The sequence below is a fragment of the Pristiophorus japonicus genome, unplaced genomic scaffold (assembly GCF_044704955.1).
Source record: "Pristiophorus japonicus isolate sPriJap1 unplaced genomic scaffold, sPriJap1.hap1 HAP1_SCAFFOLD_483, whole genome shotgun sequence".
NCBI classification, from domain to species: domain Eukaryota; kingdom Metazoa; phylum Chordata; class Chondrichthyes; family Pristiophoridae; genus Pristiophorus; species Pristiophorus japonicus.
The window spans coordinates 44,015-57,128 of NW_027254388.1; the positions used below are offsets into that span (position 1 = coordinate 44,015).

The 13,114-nt window shown below is 42.7% G+C and overlaps 1 protein-coding gene across 1 annotated transcript; it reads left to right on the top strand.

Moving 5' to 3' along the window:
* Positions 1 to 2,854: 2,854 nt before the first annotated feature.
* LOC139253250 (probable G-protein coupled receptor 139) lies at positions 2,855 to 5,555 on the top strand. The gene is made up of 2 exons (XM_070873467.1): positions 2,855 to 2,924; positions 4,651 to 5,555. Exons 1-2 carry the CDS (start codon positions 2,855 to 2,857, stop codon positions 5,553 to 5,555), a joined length of 975 nt encoding a protein of 324 aa, XP_070729568.1.
* Positions 5,556 to 13,114: the final 7,559 nt, after the last annotated feature.

Consider the following 13,114-nt stretch of genomic DNA (forward strand, 5'->3'; position numbering starts at 1 on the left):
AGCCTGATATCGTTAGATCCTTGGACCCTCGGGGAAATAAGGGACTTGGAGATTGGGCGAGAAAGTGGAGTTGAGGCTGAAGATCAAGCCTGATCTTATTGAATGGCAAAGCATGTTCAAGGGGCTGTACGCTCTGCCCCGAATTCTTCTGTTCTTATGTTTTATAATGTAAATATGATCATATTAATGGAAATATTTTAAATCCCACAATATAACATTAGTTTTTCAGGGTTAGAAATGTTGTTCTGCAGTCAATACGCTGTTAAAACCCAGTTACACATCTTTCAACAAGGCTCAACTTTCTGGTGAGGGTTTTTTTTAACAACAATATTGCAGCTGAATAGGGGAAGTTTTCACCAGGAACTATAATGCACGGTGATTTGAAATGATAGTCGGCCCCGGAGAGTTGCTCAGAAGAACCTGTGAAGAAGCATAGAATCACTGACCAGAACTTCGACATTTTCATGTTATCTGCACATGCGCTTACTCGAGAAGTTGCTGTGACTTTCAGAGGAGTAATGGCGGCAAACGCTGACAGTTTCACAGTCATTCCCACCACAAAATCCCGGCTGCTCTTGTAGAATGCGATCCGCTGTGATTTTCTCTACAATTGATACCTTCTCAACACTCACAGACTCGGACTATGAGTATTACCTTGGCTAAAGCTACAACGATTATACGCCAAATAGAGATTAATTCCCCCCGTCAAACTCCTTATTCCAAAAGAGACACTACATCACACTGTTAAAGGGTGAACGTTACATTCAAGGGGCATCGTTTGATAAGCACAACAAAATTCTTAGAATTCAATTGGCCAAAGAAGATAAGAACATTAGAATATAAGAATTAGAAGTAGGAGTAGGCTATTCCGCCCCTCCAGTTTGCTCCACCATTCAATAAGATCCTGGCTGATCTTCTACCTCAACTCCACTTTCCTGCACTATCCCCATATCCCTTGATTCCCTTAATATCCAAAAATCTATCGATCTCTGTCTTGAATATACTCAAAGACTGAGCCTCCACAGCCCTTTGGGATAGAAAATTCCAAATATTCATCACCCTCTGAGTGAATAAGTTTCTCCTCATCTATCTCCTAAATGGCTGACCCCTTATTCTGAGACTGTGACCTCTGGTTCTCCACTCCCCAGCCAGAGGAACCAGCCTCCCTGAATATACCCTGTCAATCCCTGTAAGCATTTTTATATTTCAATGAGATCGCATCTCATTCTTCTAAACTCCAGAAGCTCCTTACAGGACAATCCCCCATCCCAGGAATCAGTCTGGTTATCCTTTGTAGCACTCCTTCTATGGCAAGTAGATCCTTCCTTAGGTAAGGTGATCAAATTGTACAAAATACCCCAGGTGTGGCCTCACTGGGGCCCTATATAATTGCAACATTTCCTCTGCCCACCTGGGGCTCGCTTGCCATGTAGGAGTTCCAAGTAGAGTGCTTGCTTTGGGAGTCTTGTGTCAGGCATGCGGAATACATGGCCCGCCCAACAGAGCTGGTCGAGTGTGGTCAGTGCTTCGATGCTGGGGATGTTGGCCTGATCGAGAACACGGACGTTGGTGTGCCTATCCTCCCAGGGGATTTGCAGGATCTTGCAGAGACAGCAGGGTATTTCTCCAACCATTTGAGGTGTCTATTGTATATGGTCCACATCTCTGACCTATATAGGAGGACGGGTATCACTACAACCCTGTAGACCATAAGCTCACCCTCAAAGCCTCCTTGATAAAGTGCAGCATCCCTACCAACACCTGGGAACCTCTGGCCAAAAACCACCCTAAGTGGAGGAAGAGCATCCGGGAGGGTGCTGAGCACCTCGAGTCTCGTCACCGAGAGCATGCAGAAAGCAAGCGCAGGCAGTGGAAGGAGCATACGGCAAACCAGATTCCCCACCCACCCGTTCCTTCAATGACTGTCTGTCGCACCTGTGACAGAGACTGTAATTCCCGTATTGGACCGTACAGTCACCTGAGAACTCACTTTTAGATTGGAAGCAAGGCTTCCTCAATTTCCAGGAACTGCCTATGATGATGATATAATTGCAGTAAGGAGTCTTTTATTTTTATACTTAAATCCTCTTGCAATAAAGGCCAACATACCATTTGGCCGAAGACGGTCTTCACATTTAGTACATGAAAACACTGCCCTGGAAATGACTCGATGCTGTATTATGCTTTGGTGCAGGAGATAGCCGGTTAATTTCTGGTAAATTATTGGGCTTATGGAATTGACAAGTGCATTTGAAGCTGCTGGAAGATGGATCGCAGCGTTTCTCGGTTTGTATATGGCAGAGCCCATGCTCAGCCTTGAGTGAGGTCATTCCAAAGCAATGCACTGACATTCCGCATGTTCACCTATTGATCAGCATCGCACATGTACACTTCCTGTAGGGATCAATGGATAATCATTGGGAAACATAACCCGTGCTGATTTCCCACCTTTCCAGCTTGTGGGCTGTCAGCAATTCCACCAGCCCCACCATCACTCTGCGGGCAGCTCCGCTCACTCAGCTCACACCACAGATCGCAGCTGGGCTTGAGATCCACTCCAAGACATTGCCTGTATCACCATTCCATTCTGTTTTCAGGAGGATTGTGACCAAAATAACAATGGGCCTTTTGGGTGTTTCCCACAAAACCCGTGTAATAAACTTGAACAACAATCAATTGTATCACAAACTTTAGAATCAAAACAATTTGCTGAGTTTGTTTGTGCAAACAAGTGGAAATAACATCAGTAATGCTGTGACCTAATTGTCTCACTGGAGGCTTCCCTGATCTATAACTTGACTCTACCACAAACCGTGTGTTGAGGCAGTTGAGACGTAATCTCTTGTGACAGAAGATGCATGAGCCAGTGACTGGTCAGGTGTATGCAATTTACTATCCAATTCTAGCCGCCGTCGGTATCCCAGGTAAGTCGCAACCTGACTAGTTGTGCAAACCTGTGTTAAACTGTCTCAGTACTCTTGCTGTATATCTGGTAGGACCATCTGTCTGGGTGGATGTGTTTGTTAATTGTCACATATTCTGTGGTAATCACTCAACGAAGAACCTATCCTAAATTCACATTGTGCAGTTAGTATAATTTTATAATTTTAATTGAAATGATAGATATGTCATTTCCAACATAGACTGTATTTCTCAAACAGTCTTATTCAACTGACTTGCTGTCTTATAACCAGAATGAACAGTCCATCAGATTATAAATGTGTCTTGATAGGTGCAGCATTTCACTTAAACTTCCATTGGACGTAGATCAATATCTGGAGTTCAAATAAAGGAATTACATTTTGATAAACAATTGTTTTAATTTATCTGCTCCTGCTCTGTTATCAGATCCCACAGCCTTGGTCAGCCTTCATAAACATGGCTTACACTTTATGAGCTGATCAGGTGATCGAACAGTATTTTGAGTACAGAGATTATTTTATTGATCAGCGAGATCCTGTCCCCACTGGAATGTCCCACTCACACGGTTTCCAAGGGTGAAGGTCATAAGGAAGAACAATGGTTGGAGTTGTTCCCTCCACCAGTATCTCGGAGTCTGGCTGGGTTTCCTGCCTCACAATCAATGGACGGATGAGACGAGACAGAATTCTAGATTTCCCTTTCTGTGTAGCTCGGTCTAACATAAGGCACTGTACTGGTCCTCGAACCCATCAACACATCTCAGGAAAATTAAGCGTATTACAATGTACTCTGTCCTGAGGACACACTGCAATGTATGAAACCTTCCCATCAATTCTAAAGGGAAGATTGAAGCTCGGTGCATGTAATGTTTTACATCAATTGCAGAACATCCTGCAGCAAATAACAAAGGTTGTAATATGAGAATGAGCAAGGTTGTGTTGTTAGAATTTGAGTATGCAACAAAGCATTAATTAAACTAAGTTGTGAACAAAATGTTTTTTAAATCCAAATATAAGGTACTGTTTACATTGTGATAACATTTATAATGCCGATTGGATTGATTTAAGTCAGGCACCCAGTGACTTCAATGATTATAAAAATTTAAAGAGCTAATAGTCGGATTTATACCCTGACTGATATTTTCAGTGGTATTTTTGTAAAGAGCAATTTTAACAAGTAGCTAAATTGCTTATTTCCCGTAATAATGAATTGATTACTACCTGAATTCAAAAGATATACATTTGTAGTAATCAGTGTAGCCAATGCTTTTAACCTTGGGCTGTAGCATCATCGATTATGTGGTTCTCAAATTCCTTTGTCTAATATGGTAGGGCAGCAATTAACAAATCTTTTTTCTTACTGTTCAGAAAGAACCGTTCCCAGAACAGTTGCAGTTTTTTTGGATTTTCAAATGTTACAATTCCAAAGATCCACTTATTATAAAACAAATGTTTCCTTGTGGGATGCAGTAACACAGGGCCAGATCTTGATTTTGTCAAATCGTGTGAAACGAGTGAGAGTGAGTGTGCAGTCTGTTTTATATCTCTCCCAATGTTTATTACCATTGACTTCCATGGGGAGAGAAGGAAAATGGTCTGCCAGTGTCGATTCGCTATCGCCCACTCTGTACTGTCACTAAAAGTCAGGGTCGACTCCAATTTCTGATGTGCTGTTTCTCTCCAGTAAAGGCCGCCAATAATGTTCTTGATTTCCTATCCTTCCCTACAGTTAACATGCTGGCGATTGTGATCCTGTCCCGGGGAAAGTGCGGACTCTCTAAATGCATTACCTGCTACCTGGTGGCCATGGCAGCAGCGGATCTGCTGGTTGTTATCACTGGGGTTATACTCAATCGGATCATCGACATTTACTTTCCCGGAAATTACCTGTCGCTCACTCTGGTATGTCGGACCAAAACCGCCCTCGTTTATGCAACCAGAGACTTTTCTGTCTGGTTAACTGTTGCCTTCACTTTTGACCGCTTTATAGCCATTTGTTGGCAGAAGCTGAAAAACTATTATTGCACCAAGAACACAGCAGCTGCGATTGTGGGCATGGTGCTCACTCTGAGCTGTTTAAAAAACATCCCCTGGTACTTTGTGTATGAACCTCTGTATATAATTAACGATTTGCCCTGGTACTGCCGGATAAGGTCAGTCTTGAATACCTCACCCCTTTGGCTAGCATTTTCTTACTTCGGATGCATAGCCACTCCTTTTCTGCCATTTATCGTCATTCTGCTACTCAATGCTCTGACCGTGAGATACATATTAGTGGCCAGCAGAGTCCGCAGGGTATTGCGGGGCAACCCGGGCTCTGAAAACAATCCCGACCCTGAGATGGAGAACAGGAGAAAATCCAGCATTTTACTCTTCAGTATCTCTGGCAATTTTATACTGTTATGGCTGACGTACACGATCCACTACTCGTATTATCGGATTACTAATACCTATTCTTACACCGGTTACAATGACCCGGTTTATATCCTTCAAGAAACCGGATTTATGCTCCTGCTTTTGAGCTGTTGCACAAACACCTTTATTTATGCAGTGACACAGAGTAAATTCAGGGAGGAGGTAAAGAATATGGTGAAATATCCAGCGAATGAGATTGTCAGGTTTCTAGCTCAGTAGATCCACTATTGATTTACTGGTTTCACAATTCAACCTGGAACTGGCCATACGGCCCCTCATGTCTGCTCCAGCTTTCAATAAGATCCTGGCTGAACCTTTATATCAACTTAATTTTCTCGCCCTTCTCCTATATTCCTTGGTGTCCAAAGATCTACCGATATCAGTCTTGAATGTACTCAAAGACTGAGCATCCTCAGCCCTCTGGCCTAGAGAATTCCAAAGATTCACAACTTATTTATCATTATCTCAGTAATAAATGGCCGACTCCTTATCCGGAGATCAGCTCCCCTAGTTCTTCATTGTCTGGCCAGGGTAAACAGCCTCTCAGCTGTCTACGCTGACAACTACATTGACAAATTTTCACAGACATTTATAATTTCAATGAGATCACTTCTCTTCTCAGCTTTGGACACTCTCTCCTCATAGGACCATCCCAGGAGTCAATCTAGTGGACCTTTGTTACACCCGCACTTAGCAACCATATCCTTCCTTAGGGAAGGAGACCTAAAATTTACACCGTATTCCAGGTGTGGTCTCACCAAAACCCGATATAATTCCATCCAGACTTCCTTACTATTATGCTCCAATCCGCTGGCAAGAAAGGCTAACATACCTGTTGTCATCCTAATTGATTACTGTATTTGCATGTGAACTTCCTGTCATTCCCATACATGGAAATGCAAATCCATCTGACTACTGTTTACTGGACTCCCAGCTCTGAAAAATAATATTCTGCTTTTCTACTCATCCGACCAAAGTGAGTAATTTTTACATTTTCACAAATGATGCTTCATCGGTCTTTTTCTTGTCTACTTATTCAGCCTGTCTATATCCTTTTGCTGCCATTTTGTCTCCTCCTCACAGCTTACCTTCCTGTCTAGATTTGCATCATCAGCAAAGTTGGATACTTTACACACGGTCCCCTCAACTAAGCTATTGATGTAGGTTGTAAATAGCTGAGGCCGAGCACTGATCCTTGCAGTACCCCACTAGTTACAGCCTGTGAAACCGAAAATAACCCCTTCATTCCTACTGTCTGTTTTCTGACCATGAACCGATTCTCAACCCATGCTAATATATTGACTCTAATACCACAAGAACTAATCTTGTGTAACATCATTGCGTGTGGAACCCTGACAATTGTCATTTCAACATGTAAATACGTTAGACCCACTGGTTTTTCTTTATCTACCCTGCTAGTTACATCCTCAAAAAACTATAATAGATTTGTCAAACATGATTTCCGTTTCATTAAACCATGTTGACTCCACCTAATAATATGATTTTCTAAATACCCTGTTCCCACTTCCTTAATAATGAATTCCAGCATTTTCTCGACAACTGATGTCAGGCTAACTGGCCTGTCGTTCCCTGTTTTTTCTCTCCCTCCTTTTGTGAATAGCGGTGTTATATTTGTTACCTTCTAAACCGCTGGGACCGTTCTAGAATCTAGGGAATTTTGGAAGATCACAACCAATACAGCCATTATCTCTGCAGCCATCTCTTGTAGAACCCAAGGATGTAGACAATCAGGTCCAGGGGATTTGTTGGCTTTTAGTCCCATTATTTTCTCAAGTACTTTCTCTCTACTGATCTTTATCATTCTCCTCCCTTTCATTGGTTCCCAATTAGTTTTTGGTAAGCTTCTTGTGTCTTCTACTGTGAAGACAGATAAAAAAAATATTTGTTTAAAGCCTCTGCTATTTCGTTATTCCCCATTATAATTTCTCCATATTAAGATTTTCTTCCCAGTGTCCTGTGATCACATCCATAATAATAGATTCTAGTATTTTCCCTAGTACTGATGTCAGACTCAATACAAAAGCAAAATACTGCGGATGCTGGAAACTGGAATAAAACTAGGAAATGCTGGAAATCTCAGCGGGTCAGTCAGTCCTGACGAAGGGTCATCGACGCGAAACATTAACTCTGCTTTCTCTCCACTAATGTCAGACTAACTGGTCTACACTTCCCAGTTTTCCCTCTCCCTCTGTTCTTTAATAGTGCGGTTACATTTACTGTCTTTCAATCCATAGGGACCATTCTAGCATCTAAAATCTTTAATAATATTAAATACTTTAACTTTTCGTTCTCATGACAAACTTCGTTCCTTACTATTTGCAGTATTTTTTTTTCATCCACCGTGAAGACAGATACAAAATATTTGTTTGATATCTCTTCCATTTCCTTATTCCCCATTATACAGGGATTACAGAGTAGGAGAAAGAAAAAAAGGGAGGCTTATGACAGATACCGAGTGCTCAATACTGCAGAAATTCTACAGGAGTATAGAAAGTGCAGGGGTGAAAATAAAAAGGATATCAGGAAAGCAAAGAGATAGCATGAAAAAATGTTGGCAAGTAAAACCAAGGAAAACCCAATGATGTTTTATAAACACATTAAGAGGATAACTAGAGAAAAAGTGGGGCCTATTAGAGACCATAATGTTAATCTGTCTGTGAATATTTTGTGTCTGTTTTCACAAGAGAGGGACGATGCAGACATTGCTATCAGGGAGGAGGAGTGTTAAATATTAAATGAAATAAACATAGTGAGAGAGGAAGTATTAAGTGGCTTAGCAGCTTTGAAAGTGGATAAATCCCCAGGCCCAGATGAAATGTATCCCAGGCTGTTAAGCAAAGCAAAAGAGGAAATAACAGAGGCTCTGACCATCATTTTCAAATCCTCGATGGTTAAAGGTGTTGTGCCAGAGGATTGCAGGAGTGCTAAAGTTGTACCTTTGTTTAAAAATGGAGAAAGGGATAGACCAAGTAATTATAGGCCAGTTAGCCTAACCTCAGTGTTGGGAAAATTATTGGAAAAAATTCTGAGGGGCAGGATAAATCTTCATTTAGAAAGACACGGATTAATCAAGGACAGTCAGCACGGATTTGTTTAGGGAAGGTCGTGTCTGACTAACTTGATTGAACTTTTCGAGGCGGTAACCAGGAGTGTCAATGAGGTCAGTGTGTATGATGTAGTGTGTATGGATTTTAACAAAGCTTTAGATACACATGACAGACTGGTCACGAAAGTAAAAGCCCATGGGATCCAGGGCAAAGTGGCAAGTTGGATCCAAAATTGGCTCAGAGGCGGGAAGCAAAGGGTAATGGTTGATGGGGGTGTTTTTGTAACTGGAAGGTTGTTTCCAGTGGGGATCCACAGGGCTCAGTAGTAGTTCCCTTGCTTTTTGTGGTCTATAATCAATGATTGAGACTTGAATGTATGATTAAGAAGTTTGCAAATGATGCTAAAATCGGCTGTATGGCTGACAATAAAGAAGAAAGCTGTAGACTGCAGAAATATATCATCATCATCATCATAGGCAGTCCCTCGAAATCGAGGAGGACTTGCTTCCACTCCCAAAGTGAGTACTTTGATGGCTGAACAGTCCGATATGAGAGCCACAGACCCTGTCACAGGTGGGACAGACATTCGTCGGGGGAAGGGGTCGGTAGGGCTGGTTTGCCGTGCGCTCCTTCCGCTGCCTGCGCCTGGCCTCTTCATGCTCCTTGCGTCGATCCTGAAAGAGCTCAGCGCCCTCCCGGATGGACTTTCTCCACCTCGGGCGGTCTGCAGCCAGGGTCTGCCAGGTGTCAGTGGTGATGTCACACTTTACCAGGGAGGCTTTGAGGGTGTCCTTATAACGTTTCCACTGTCCTCCTTTGGCTTGTTTACCATGAAGGAGCTCCACATAAAGCATTTGCTTAGGGAGTCTCGTATCTGGCATGCGTACTATGTGGCCTGCCCAGCGAAGCTGATCGAGTGTGGTCAGTGCTTCCATAGTGGGGATGTTAGCCTGGTCGAGGCGCGCCTGTCCTCCCAGGGGATTTGTAGGATTTTGCGGAGACATCGTTGGTGATATATCTCCAGCAACTTGAGATGCCTTCTATACATCGTCCATGCCTCAGACCCATACAGGAGAGCAGGTATTACTACAGCTCTGTAGACCATGAGTTTGGTGGTAGATTTGAGGGCCTGGTCTTCAAACATTCTTTTCCACAGGCGGCCGAAGGCTGCGCTGACGCACTTGAGGCGATGCTGAATCTCCGTATCAATGTCTGCCTTTGTTGATAGGAGGCTCCCGAGATATGGGAAATGGTCCACGGTGTCCAGGGCTGCGCCTTGGATCTGGATGATTGGAGTGTAGTGCTGTGTGGCGATGACAGGCTGGTGGAGGACCTTTGTCTTACGAATGTTAAGCGTAAGGCCCATGCTTTCATATGCCTCAATGAATACATTGACTATATCCTGGAGTTCAGCCTCTGAATGTGCACACACACAGGCATCGTCCGCATACTGCAGCTCAACGACAGAGGTTGGTGTGATCTTGGACCTGGCCTGGAGGCGGCGTAGGTTAAACAGCTTCCCACTGGTTCTGTATATCAATGAACTGGTCAGGTGGCCAGAACAGCGGAAAATTGAATTCAATCCAGAGAAGCGTAAGGTAATGCATTTGGGGAGGACTAACAAGGCAAGGGAATACACATTAAATGGTAGGACACTGAGAAGTGTAGAGGAACAAATGGACCTTGGAGTGCAGGTCCACAGATCCCTGAAGGCAGCAGGCCAGCTAGCTAAGATGGTTAAGAAGGCATGTGGAATGCTTGCCTTTATTAGCCGAGGCATACAATACAAGAGCAGGAAGGTTATGCTTGAACTGTATAAAACACTGGTTAAGCCACAGTTCGAGTACTGCGTGCAGTTCTGGTCACCACATTACAGGAACGATGTGATTGCACTAGAGACATTACAGAGGAGATTTACGAGGATGTTGCCTGGACTGAAGAATTTTAGCTATGATGAAAGAATGGATAGGCTGGATTTGTTTTTTTGGAACCGAGGAGGCTGAGGGGAAACCTTACCTGAGGTGCATAAAATTTTGAGGGACATAGATAGTGTATAGGAAGGACCTATTTCCCTCAGCAGAGGGGTCAACAACCAGGGGGCATAGATTTAAAGAAATTGGGGGGGAGGTTTGGAGGAGATTTGAAGGGAAACTTCTTCACCCAGAGGGTGGTGGGGGTCTGGAAGTCACTACCTGAAAGGATGGTAGAGGCAGAAACCTTCACCACATTTAAAAAGTGCTTGGATGTGCACTTGAAGTGCAGTAACCTACAGGGCTACGGACCAAGAGCTGGAAAGTGGCATTAGGCTTGATAGCTCTTTGTTGACCAGCACGGACATGATGGGCCAAATGGACTCTTCCCATGCTGTAATTTTCTACGATTCCATGATTACAATTTCTGTTGTCTCTGCCTCTCGGGGATTCCTGTTTAATTTTGATTATTCCTTTTTACATATTGCAGAAGCTCTTACAATCTGTTTTATATGTTTTGCAAGCTTCTCTCTCATTCTATTTATGCCTTCTTTATCAATTTGTTGGTGACACCTTGCTGATTTTCAGCCATACTACCCTTTTTCGCAAAATGTTAAGGGCTAGAAATTGGCCAGCCTTGCATCCGTGTTTTTGGTGATATTTTGCCTTTTTTGACGGAAAAAGGTATTCACCTAAATTGGCAAAAGTTGTGCACCGGTGGTTTTGAAATACCGCTGAAAAGCTGCAACATGAAAAAAACTATCGCTTTAAATTGGCTATTCAACGTACCAGTATTCTGGGTGAAATAATCGCCCGGGAAAAGCCTGCGTTGCAGCCCCAGAAACAGCGGTCAGTGTGAAGACCTGCAAAAAAGGTAAGTTAAAATTTTTCATTTTTAATTCTTTTTCAGCGATTCTCGAGATAAGTGTCTTGTGAATGTTTTGTATTTTTTAATTATTTTTTTGGCAATTTTTGGGTTTTCCCCCCCCCCTCCCAAGGCTTGTCTTTTCAGTGGTAATCAACCTTGGACTAAAGTTGGCGAGGACTGCGGTTCCCACAGCGAATCCTCGTGCAATGCCAAATTTACGAGGTTTATGAGATCAGCCCAAGCTGGATTGTCATGAATTCTTTTGCCTTCAAAAAAATAGCAGTATTCGTAACAGAATTTTGGTGAAAAATGCCGAGAAAATGCCGCTATTGCCAAAAGACCAATTTCTCGCCCTAAGTGTCTTGTTTTAATAGAAACATAGAAACATAGAAAATAGGTGCAGGAGTCGGCCATTCGGCCCTTCTAGCCTGCACCGCCATTCAATGAGTTCATGGCTGAACATGCAACTTCAGAACCCCATTTCTGCTTTCTCGCCATACCCCTTGATCCTCCTAGTAGTAAGGACTTCATCCAACTCCTTTTTGAATATTTTTAGTGAATCTAATACTGTTCTCAACTTCTCTAGTTAGCTGCGGATGCATCACTTTTCCCATAGAGTTTTTCTGTCACAAAGGAAAGTATATTGGTTGAGAATTATTAATTATTTCTTTAAATGCTGGCTTTATCTTTTCCACCATCATGTCATTAGCCCCTCATTTTTCGGTAATCAGTTTTGTTTCAACCATAACATTCTAAATCACAATGGCCCTGAATTCGAGGCAAGTAGGGGCCCTGCAAGTTCCGGGTTTAAGCATGTAACGCACTGTCGCCTAAACATGGAACTTGCGATCTGTCAAGAACCTCTTGCAGATCACATGCATCCAGAAGTAATGGGCCTCCGCGGGCACTGAGTTGGAATTCTGAGAACTGATAACAGCAGACATAAGGCTTGCTTTTATCAGCATAAGACTTTTAATGAACAGAAAAATTATTTTTTTTCAATAATTTAAACATTTAAAATTCTATAAGGTAAGTTTATTTTTAGACCCGTTAAACAATGTACATTTATTTTTCAAAAAATTACATTTTTGTTTTCATTAATTCATTAAATTCCATTTTGATTAATTTCAAATTTGTGATTTTTTAAATAAAATTTATAGTAAGTGCTTGTGTGTTTATGGAGTATTCCCATTCATACATATGGTGATTCCATATATATGGAACTCACCACAAATATGAATGGGAATACCTATCCTTGGATTGGTTGGGCCAGACCACGTGATCCCAGGAACGCGTATAGAAAATAGGTGCAGGAGCAGGCCATTCAGCCCTTCTAGCCTGCACCGCCATTCAATGAGTTCATGGCTGAACATGAAACTTCAGTACCCCCTTCCTGCTTTCTCGCCATAACCCTTGATCCCCCGAGTAGTAAGGACTTCATCTAACTCCCTTTTGAATATATTGAGTGAATTGGCCTCAACTACTTTCTGTGGTAGAGAATTCCACAGGTTCACCACTCTCTGGGTGAAGAAGTTTCTCCTCATCTCGGTCCTAAATGGCTTACCCCTTATCCTCAGACTGTGACCCCTGGTTCTGGACTTCCCCAACATTGGGAACATTCTTTCTGCATCTAACCTGTCTAAACCCGTCAGAATTTTAAACGTTTCTATGAGGTCCCCTCTCATTCTTCTGAACTCCAGTGAATACAATCCCAATTGATCCAATCTTTCTTGATAGGTCAGTCCCGCCATCCCGGGAATCAGTCTGGTGAACCTTCGCTGCACTCCCTCAATAGCAAGAATGTCCTTCCTCAAGTTAGGAGACCAAAACTGTACACAATACTCCAGGTGTGGCCTCACCAAGGCCCTGTAC